The following is a 9,502-nucleotide window of genomic DNA, read 5'->3' as shown; positions in this document are numbered from 1 at the left end:
GTCTTAGGCAAGTCACTTCCCCTCTCGGAGCCTCGTCTTCTCGACTGGTGGAGGGGCTTACATTGAAACCCCTGGAGGCAGGGATTAGTTGTGGAGGGCGTGTTGGGCAGGTGTGCGAGGCCCTGGGTGCCAGTTGTCTGAGCAGCTGCCGAACTGGCAGACCAGGGCCGCTGAGAACACCAGCCCAGCCTCAGGGCGGATCAGTGGTTCTTGAGAACTGAGAATGAGGCCACAGGGCTGGTGACCAGAGAGGACGCCCTGAGAGATGGCTTGGTTCCAGGATGGTCCTTAGGGCTGCAGGGTGGATGAGTGGGTCGACCCCGGCTGGCGTCAGTGGAGCGTCAGCCTGGGTCTGCAGGGTGCAGTGGTCCAGGCAGTGGCTGGGGTCAGGGCAGAGGAGACAGGCCCTTTCTTCCTGTATTTACCCACCCTTGACATCATGCACACTCCTCTGCCTCCATCCCCACCGTCCTCACCTGAAGTCACCAAGTGTCCTCTCCAGTCTAGGAGAGTGAGTCACCAGCAGGGAATGTGGATGTAGGGAGAAGAGGCACCAGCCCAGAGCACTGAAGGCATAAGCCTCCCCAGGCTTCTGGCCACAGGGCTGGGGTCCTGAGGTGGGCATTTGAGTCTGGGGGACAAATGGGTGAGTGAACTAATGAATATTCCTATGTGGGAAAGGGTGGGGAGCTGGGGCCTCATGCAGGGGGTGGGTGGCAGGGCACAGGTGGGGCCTTGGCAGAGGCACAGTTCAACAAATTGAACAGGCACAGCCTGGATGCAAGGCGAAAACATTGAGTTGATCTGACCGCACAGCGGACTGTGGGGTGGCACCTAGAATAAGCCTTCCTGGGCCGAGAATCCAGCAGGAGAGGCGGGTCTTAGGTCAGCAGCCATCCTGATCACCAGTGGGTTCTCAGGAGGCTTTTGTCATCAGAGGGCTTTCACCAGCCCTATTCTACGGGTGAGAAAACTGAGACAGAGTGGCCAAGTGATGTGTCTGGGGTCACACACCCAACTAGACGTGACTACTGCCCCCCAAAGGCTCCCACGGGCTGTGGGGGCCACAAGGTGGCAGAGCAAGGGTACCATGTCCCAGACCTGTGACATTCCCCCAGGGTGGCTACTTCCCTGAGAACGTCAAGGCCATGACCAGCCTGCGATGGCTGAAGCTAAACCGCACCGGCCTTTGCTACTTGCCAGAGGAGTTGGCCTCCCTGCAGAAGCTGGTAAGAGGCTTTGGGCAGGCAGGGGAGGGTCCTGGTGGATGGGGCTAGCCAGGTGGGCAGAGCCTGTGCAGGACATTGCCTGTCACAAGCAGAACTGGTGGAGAGGGGATGAGCACCCTTCCTGGGAAGTATGCAAGAAGAGGCTAGGTGTGCGAAAGAGGAAAGATGCAAGAGTAGACTGGACCTGGATGGCCTAGGGTGCCTGGTAGGACAAGGCTGTGGTAGCAGATAGGGGCTCTGTGGGAAGATCCCTGGGTGGGGCAAGGCCCTGGTGGTGGATGGGGGCTCTATGGGAGGGTCCCTGGACAGGGGAAGGCTGTGGTGCCAGTGGGTGCTCTGTGGATGACCAGCCCACCCTGCTGAGCCTCTGCACCCTGTGCCGGCCCAGGAACACCTGTCAGTGAGCCACAACAACCTAACCACTCTGCATGGAGAGCTGTCCAGCCTACCATCGCTGCGGGTGAGTGCCGCCCAAGACTGCAGAACTCAGGGTGGGGCCTGGGGGCCAGGCCAGCCCCTCTGTCCACCCTGGTGTCAGGGGGGTTGGGTGAGAGAGCATGCAGTAATGACCTGAGTTGAGTAACACGTAGGAGAAAAGGTGAAAAAACCTAAGTCTGATCCATTTTGAACTGCTGTGATAGCTGATCCTGGCCGAGCAGCACTCCAGCTATTTCTCAAGGGTCTTTCATGTGATCCCAACCTCCACCAAGTTCACAGATGAGGAAACTGACCACGGGGCCAGGTCACTTGCCTGTGGTTTATCCCCAGTGATAAAGCTGGGGCAGGGCAGGGGAGGTGGTCTGGGTGGGTCATTCCTCCTGCTGTTCTCCATGGAACCTCCCGTCCCAGATCTTCAGGCCATTCCAGTGGTCATTCCCTTTAGGTTGGAGCCCTGAGATGCGAAGGGCACACCTCTGGAGTCGGGTTAAAGCTGAGCTCTGCATTTTCCGAGATGGCCCTTCAGTGACCGCCGTGAAGTGGCAGGGTGTCACCATGCAGACACTGGGCAGACAGGGAGCCACAGTGGCGGCTCCTGTTTCTCCTTCTGTCACCTGTGGCCATGGTGCCGTCCCCTGGTCCGTCCCCCCCTCCTCGGCCATCCTGCACTAACGTCCTGCACCATGAAAGCCTGAGCAGATTTCAGCCCTAAGGGCACAGAAAGCAGGCTTGCTGTGAGTCTACACTCGGATGCTTTTGGTCCAGCCTTCTTCCGTCTGTGCCACAAACTCTGACTCAGAGCTCCATCCCTATCTTGCCCTGTGGAACTGGGAGGAAGAGGGGTTATTCCATCAGAAAAAGTTCCCTGCGTTTCTGTGTGCTGGGCTGTGAGGCACGTTTGAGTTGGGCTTTGAAGTGTGAATAGGAGCTCATTGGTAGAGTAGGAAGGGCTTGCCAAGTAGAGGGACTACAAGCAAAGACCAGAGTGGGAGAGCACTCAGGATTGGTCTCCCGTGGGCTGACGGAGAAGGTAGCCTTCCCTGATCTCTGCTTCTCCTTGGAGTGGAAGCCAGGGCTCATGGACTCTCGTGGTTTATCCCCAGGCCATTGTGGCTCGAGCCAACAGTCTGAAGAATTCAGGAGTCCCTGATGATATCTTCAAGCTGGACGATCTCTCAGTCCTGGTCAGTGGTCACCCACCACCTGACAGTGAACCCTACTATTCAGTGACCCTCCCCCCACTGCCCTGGTCCCTGGGGCCATGGTTTTCCTGTTGTACAAATGAAGGAACTGGAGACGTCCGATGGACAGTGCCTTGCCCAAGGTTGCTCAGTTCCCTGACTTAGGCCCCTTCCTCCCAGGGTCCCACTGTCTCCCTTTGGCCTGGAAACCTCCTCCTCTGCTGTCCTCTCAGCACCCATCCCAACCCTTGAGCGTGTGCAGGCCTGGCGGGGTGGGGTCAGCCCTGCTACCCCTGACCCAGCCTCACTCCCTCCCCAGGACTTGAGCTACAACCAGCTGACAGAGTGCCCGCGGGAGCTGGAGAACGCCAAGAACATGCTGGTGCTGAACCTCAGCCACAACAGGTGCCGCGTGCTGGGCTGGGCCGGGGAGATGGCTGACCCCAGAAGCGGAGCGCAGCCCTGACCACTGGCCCTCTGCCCACAGCATCGACAGCATCCCCAACCAGCTCTTCATCAACCTCACTGACCTCCTGTACCTGGACCTCAGCGAGAACCGCCTGGAGAGCCTGCCCCCCCAGATGCGCCGGCTCGTGCACCTGCAGACGCCTGTGCTCAATGGGAACCCGCTGCTGCATGCCCAGCTCCGGTGGGCGCCCGCCCTCCCCACTGGGTCTGGCCTAGCTGGGTCGACACCCGCCTGCCTAGCTGTCAACACCAGGCATCCCGCCTACCCCGCCCACACCCACCCTCGGGCCCTGCCCCTGGCCTGAGGCAGTGTCTCCCCGCGTCTCCCCACAGGCAGCTCCCAGCACTGACAGCCTTGCAGACCTTGCACCTGCGGAACACACAGCGCACCCAGAGCAACCTGCCCACCAGCCTGGAGGGCCTGAGCCACCTCGCAGGTGGGCAGTCCCCGGGAGCCCTCAGCCCCTTCCTTCCTCATGGAGGAGGCCGCTGGACCCTACTTCCCTAAAAGCCTCTAGGGGGAGGGGTGCCTCCAGGGGAAGGGGTGTGGTTCCCACCCATCATGTGCCTGAGGCCACAGAGCCAGAGGGGTAGCCAGGCTTCACATAGCTGCCTTGGAGCCACTAGGGGCCCCAGCTGACATGCTCACCTGTGCCCAGATGTGGACCTGTCCTGCAACGACCTGACGCGCGTACCCGAGTGCCTGTACGCCCTGCCTGGCTTGCGGCGCCTCAACCTCAGCAGCAACCAGATCGCGGAGCTATCCCTGTGCATCGACCAGTGGGTGCACCTGGAGACCTTGAACCTGTCCCGGAACCAGCTGACCTCGCTGCCCGTGTGTGCAGGTCTGGGGAGGGTGGGGCGGCCATAGGCCATCTTGGCACCCACCTCAGACCCCACATCTGCTGTGTCCCCTACAGTCGGCCATCTGCAAACTGACCAAGCTGAAGAGGCTGTACCTGAATTCCAACCAGCTGGACTTTGACGGGCTACCCTCAGGCATCGGCAAGCTGTCCAGCCTGGAGGAGTTCATGGCTGCCAACAACAAGCTGGAGCTGATCCCCGAGAGCCTCTGCAGGTGCTGGGCTGAAGTGGGGCCTCCCCCGCGCCCCGTGGTCTCTGTGCATTGTACAGAACATGAGGGGTTGACTTGAGTTTGTGGATAAAGACACTGGGTTCATGCCAGTGGGTTCCCCAAGCGCCCTTCAGGGACAAGGGGCAAGGCCAGAGGGACTGCACTGCTGCCCCCTTTGAGACGCTGTGCTGCCTTTGCTCCCTGAGGTCACAGCATCCACTAGCATGGTCCCCGGCACTGAGAACAGAAGACCCCTGGCAGCTTCTGAGCTAATTTGAGGGCAGAGTGTGGTTTTTGATGCCCTTTTGCTCGTGTCCAGGGGTCGCTGGTTCTCAGAAGGCCATAGTGGAGGATGCTGCCTGTAGGAGCCACAGAAAGGGCCTCCAGTCACTCAGCCACAAGGAAACTCGCCCCGCCCCCAGCCTTCTGGGCTCTTTGGAGCTGGCTGGTTTCTTAACTGGCCGGGCTGCTCAGGTCCTCTGGTCCTACCTGGCTGTCCAAGCCAGGACTGGAAGGCCCCTGTCTGCCCACTCCTGAGGCCCGACCGTGTCCTCACAGGTGCACGAAGCTGAGGAAGCTGGTCCTCAACAAGAACCGCCTGGTGACCCTCCCAGAGGCCATCCACTTCCTGACGGAGATTGAGGTCTGGCGGGCAGCTGGTGCTGGGGGTGGGGACAGACCCCCAGGAAAGACCAAGCAATGGGGTCCTGGGGAGAGGGCAGCAGGGGCTCCTGGAGGGCTGGCCGGTGCCAGGGTGGGGAGGAGGTGATGCTTATCTGCAGGCAGCTGGCGCTGGGGGTGGGGACAGACCCCCAGGAAAGACCAAGCAATGGGGTCCTGGGGAGGGGGCAGCAGGGGCTCCTGGAGGGCTGGCTGGTGCCAGGGTGGGGAGGGGGTGACGCTTATCCGGCATCCACATCACACTCGGCATTGTCACTTAAGCCTCACAGCCAGCCTGTGAGGCCGCTCTTCGCAGATGGGGAAGCCAGGCCCACGGGGGCGGCAGGGTGGGGACCTGGGCCCTTTGGCCCTGGTGGTGCAGAGGTGGAGATGGGGTTTGGGGGCACTGAGGGAGAACCGGGGCTCAGCACTGGCTCTGTTCACCCATGAGGCAGGTCCTGGATGTGCGGGAGAACCCCAGCCTGGTCATGCCCCCCAAACCTGTGGACCGTGCTGCCGAGTGGTACAACATCGACTTCTCGCTGCAGAATCAGCTGCGGCTGGCGGGTGCCTCCCCTGCCACGGTGGCCGCGGCGGCCGCTGGTGAGCATGGGATGCCTCTCTGGGCCTTAACTTACTCATCTGTAAACAGGGTGGGATGTTCTCTCTGGATAGGGGGTGTGGGGTTGGCCCCTGGTTGGCTGGATGCCCTGGGGATGAAGGGGTCGGAGCCAGCCGGGTCAGCCGTGTGCCCCTCCCTTCAGCAGGGAGTGGGCCCAAGGACCCCCTGGCTCGCAAGATGCGGCTTCGGAGGCGCAAGGACTCGGCCCAGGACGACCAGGCCAAGCAGGTGCTGAAGGGCATGTCAGATGTGGCCCAGGAGAAAAACAGAAAGCAGGAGGTAATCCGGCTAGACCAGGGCTTGGCTCTGCTCGCCAGGGACCCAGGTCGGGTGGGAGAGGGGACAAGGGCAGAAGGGCTCCGTTCTACCAGAGCTGGGCATGGGCAGAGTCAAGTCAGTGTTGTGCCTGCCCCCACCAGGAGAGCGCGGAGGCCGGAGCGCCTGGGGGCAAGGTACGGCGCTGGGACCAGGGCCTGGAGAAGCCGCGCCTTGACTACTCGGAGTTCTTCACCGAGGACGTGGGCCAGCTGCCTGGCTTGACCATCTGGCAGATCGAGAACTTCGTGCCTGTGCTGGTGGAGGAAGACCTCCACGGCAAGTTCTATGAGGCAGACTGCTACATCGTGCTCAAGGTGCGAGTCTGGATGCTGCGAGGGGCCGCGGGGGCGTCTCTTGGATCGCTCTGGATGGGGTGGGAGGGGAGAGCTCTGCAGAGCATGGCGGTGCCACTGGCAGGGGCTGACCCAGATGCTGCCCCGGCCTCCAGACTTTTCTGGATGACAGCGGTTCTCTGAACTGGGAGATCTACTACTGGATCGGCGGGGAGGCCACACTCGACAAGAAGGCTTGCTCTGCCATCCACGCCGTCAATCTGCGCAACTACCTGGGTGCCGAGTGCCGCACGGTGCGCGAGGAGATGGGCGACGAGAGCGAGGAGTTCCTGCAGGTGCGAGGGCTGGGTGGGGCTGACAGGGATGTGTCCAGTGCGGGGACAGATGGGGTGAGGTCAGAGGAGCGAGATGAGACCACTGGTTGGGAGCTGGGTCAGGTGAAGATGAGATGGCCAGGCTAGTTTGGGAGTCCGCTTGGTGGGGGTGTAGCCAGGAGAGACGGGAAGTTGAAGCAAGAGTTGCAAAGGGACTGGCTACCAAGGAGGTGGGGCCAAGGGCAGGGCCAGAGTCATCCAGTGAACTGGGTCAGTGAGAGATGCTGGCCTGCCACCAGCTGGTTACATGCAGACACCTACAGAAGATTTTGGGTACTTACCTAAGTTTGCCATGTTCTGTAAACGTGCTTGGTCCTGTCCCCTGATACGCTTGAATCTTACCATGCTGTGTCTTGTACAGGAGCAAACGGGTTCATGGTTGTGTGTATACTAACACCCCAAGTGTGTTTTTGTCTGCAGGCATAGATCTTATATTGTTTTTTAACACTGTCATGGATTCATAGCATCTGATCCATCTGTACACAACTCTGCTTCTCCTGACAGGTGGTATTTGGTGGGGGTAGGGGGGCAGTTCAGTAAAAGGTCACACACCCTTTCACAGGTATTTGACAACGACATCTCCTACATTGAGGGTGGAACAGCCAGTGGCTTCTACACTGTGGAGGACACGCACTACGTGACCAGGTGAGGCTTGTGTGTGAGGGGCACTGACCTGGACTCAGTCGGGAAGGATGGGGGAGGGCATTGGGGTAAATCTGCCCTTGGTGCCCCCCCAAGCCACTCTCGCTCTGGCCCCCAGGATGTACCGCGTGTATGGGAAGAAGAACATCAAGCTGGAGCCCGTGCCTCTCAAGGGGGCCTCCTTGGACCCAAGGTGAGCCCCATGATGTGAGGTGGTGTGCTTAACCCCGTACCTCCTCCCCACAAGTGTAGGGGGACAAAGCTGGGCTCTAGATAAGAAGCCACCCAGCCCTTGTCCCACATTGCAAGGAGGGATTTGGGATGAGGTCAGAGGCACAGGGGCAGTTATTGCATGTGGCCCATTGCAGCCCCTCCCACCACTTCTGTCCAGGTTTGTTTTCCTGCTGGACAGAGGGCTGGACATCTACGTGTGGCGAGGGGCCCAGGCCACGCTGAGCAGCACTACCAAGGCCAGGTAAGAGGACTGCACCCTGCCCAGACATCCTGGGTGCTTTGTGCAAAGGAACATGGTCACCTGAGGAGGTATGGGCCTCACTAAGGCTTTGCATCTGCCCTCAGGCTCTTTGCAGAGAAAATTAACAAGAATGAGCGAAAAGGGAAGGCAGAGATCTCGCTGCTGGTACAGGGCCAGGAGCCCCCAGAGTTCTGGGAAACGCTGGGTGGGGAGCCCTCCGAGATCAAGAAGCACGTGCCTGATGACTTTTGGCCACCCCAGCCCAAGCTGTATAAGGTGAGCTTCATCAGTGGTCAGGATATGGGCGGGCCTTTGCACCACTGTGGTGGCTGTGGGCTCATTCTGGACTTTGGTGGGGAGAGGGTGCCACCTCCTGGGCAGGAAATGCCAGGGTCTGAGTGGGGCCGTGGAAACTAGCATCAGGCTCTGTGGTTCCAGGAAGGTGGGACTGGAGAGAAAGGCCGAGAAGTACATGGGTGCCTGGCCTGAGCACCTGGTCTTGACTCTGTGGGTGACAGGAAGATGGGGGTGATGTGGGCAGGAAAAGGACCAGTTAGAAAATCTGTAAGGACCCAGAGAGGGAAGGCAGGTTTAACAACCCTTCTGCTGGTAGGATTTCCTGGAAAGGAGGTTGGGGTACAGGGAGACTAGTCTGGAGAGGAGCAGGCTGTGGACTTGAGCACAGTGGCCAGCCTAACCAGGGGCTGCTGTGGGTTGGTCTTGTGTTCCCTGGACCCACCCTAGTTAAACCCATCTCTTGCTCCTGCCAGGTGGGCCTGGGCCTGGGCTACCTGGAGCTGCCACAGATCAACTACAAGCTCTCCGTGGAACATAAGAAGCGGCCCAAAGTGGAACTGATGCCTCGGATGCGACTGGTGAGACTCACAGGGAGTTAGGCCCCTGGGCCGAGATCCCTCCCTGCTGGCTGACCCTGGCCTTGACCTCCAGCCTCTGGGGCCCCGCAGCTGCAGAGCCTGCTGGACACTCGCTGCGTGTACATCCTGGACTGTTGGTCCGACGTGTTCATCTGGCTCGGCCGCAAGTCCCCACGCCTGGTGCGTGCCGCAGCCCTCAAGCTGGGCCAGGAACTGTGCGGGATGCTCCACCGACCACGCCACGCCATGGTCAGCCGCAGCCTAGAGGGCACCGAGGCGCAGGTGCGGATGAATGCAGCTGCCCTCGGAGGTTTCCTCCCCGAGGTCCTGTGACCGCGTTTTTGCCCTGACGCCCCATGAACGGGTTACAGACTACATAACATCCCTACACAGCTTCCAGCACTGCTGCCAGCCCAGCCCCTTTCCTACCCGCCCCTCCCACTCCCAGGCCACACCCCTATAGCCCGCCCCTTCCGGCCCCGCCCCGTTCCAGGTCCCAGGCCCCACCCTGCTCCGCGGACCCCGCCTCCTTAGGCTGTGCTTTCGCAGGTGTTCAAGGCCAAGTTCAAGAACTGGGACGACGTGTTGAGTGTGGACTACACGCGCAATGCAGAGGCCATGCTGCAGGGCCCGGGGCTCGCGGGGAAGGTGAAGCGTGACGCCGAGAAGAAGGACCAGATGAAGGCAGACCTCACGGCGCTCTCCCTGCCGCGGCAGCCGCCCATGGCTCTGGCCGAGGTGGGCGCAAGCCCCGGGCCGCGGGGCGGGAGGGCCGGCTGTGCCGGTCCTACCGTGACAGGTGGGGTCGTACGCAGGCCGAGCAGCTGATGGAGGAATGGAACGAGGACCTGG

General features: G+C 60.8%; 1 protein-coding gene across 1 annotated transcript in view; it reads left to right on the top strand.

Annotated features, from left to right (window-relative positions):
• FLII (flightless I homolog (Drosophila)) overlaps positions 1–9,502 on the top strand; it is a 12,168-nt gene that overhangs the window by 520 nt on the left and 2,146 nt on the right. The window contains 21 exon segments of the mRNA XM_010843171.1: positions 1,119–1,229; positions 1,618–1,689; positions 2,771–2,851; positions 3,168–3,253; positions 3,336–3,497; positions 3,650–3,753; positions 3,976–4,151; positions 4,237–4,394; positions 4,950–5,034; positions 5,507–5,654; positions 5,816–5,952; positions 6,093–6,305; positions 6,440–6,619; positions 7,221–7,303; positions 7,419–7,493; positions 7,692–7,775; positions 7,880–8,051; positions 8,546–8,650; positions 8,741–8,932; positions 9,200–9,388; positions 9,466–9,502. Of these exon segments, the coding sequence (XP_010841473.1) occupies positions 1,119–1,229; positions 1,618–1,689; positions 2,771–2,851; positions 3,168–3,253; positions 3,336–3,497; positions 3,650–3,753; positions 3,976–4,151; positions 4,237–4,394; positions 4,950–5,034; positions 5,507–5,654; positions 5,816–5,952; positions 6,093–6,305; positions 6,440–6,619; positions 7,221–7,303; positions 7,419–7,493; positions 7,692–7,775; positions 7,880–8,051; positions 8,546–8,650; positions 8,741–8,932; positions 9,200–9,388; positions 9,466–9,502 (2,650 nt within the window).

This window comes from Bison bison, unplaced genomic scaffold (assembly GCF_000754665.1).
Source record: "Bison bison bison isolate TAMUID 2011002044 unplaced genomic scaffold, Bison_UMD1.0 scf7180017864180, whole genome shotgun sequence".
Taxonomy (NCBI): Eukaryota; Metazoa; Chordata; class Mammalia; order Artiodactyla; family Bovidae; genus Bison; species Bison bison.
Note: the sequence above shows the minus strand (reverse complement) of the source record. Positions and strands in the feature narration are given on the sequence as shown.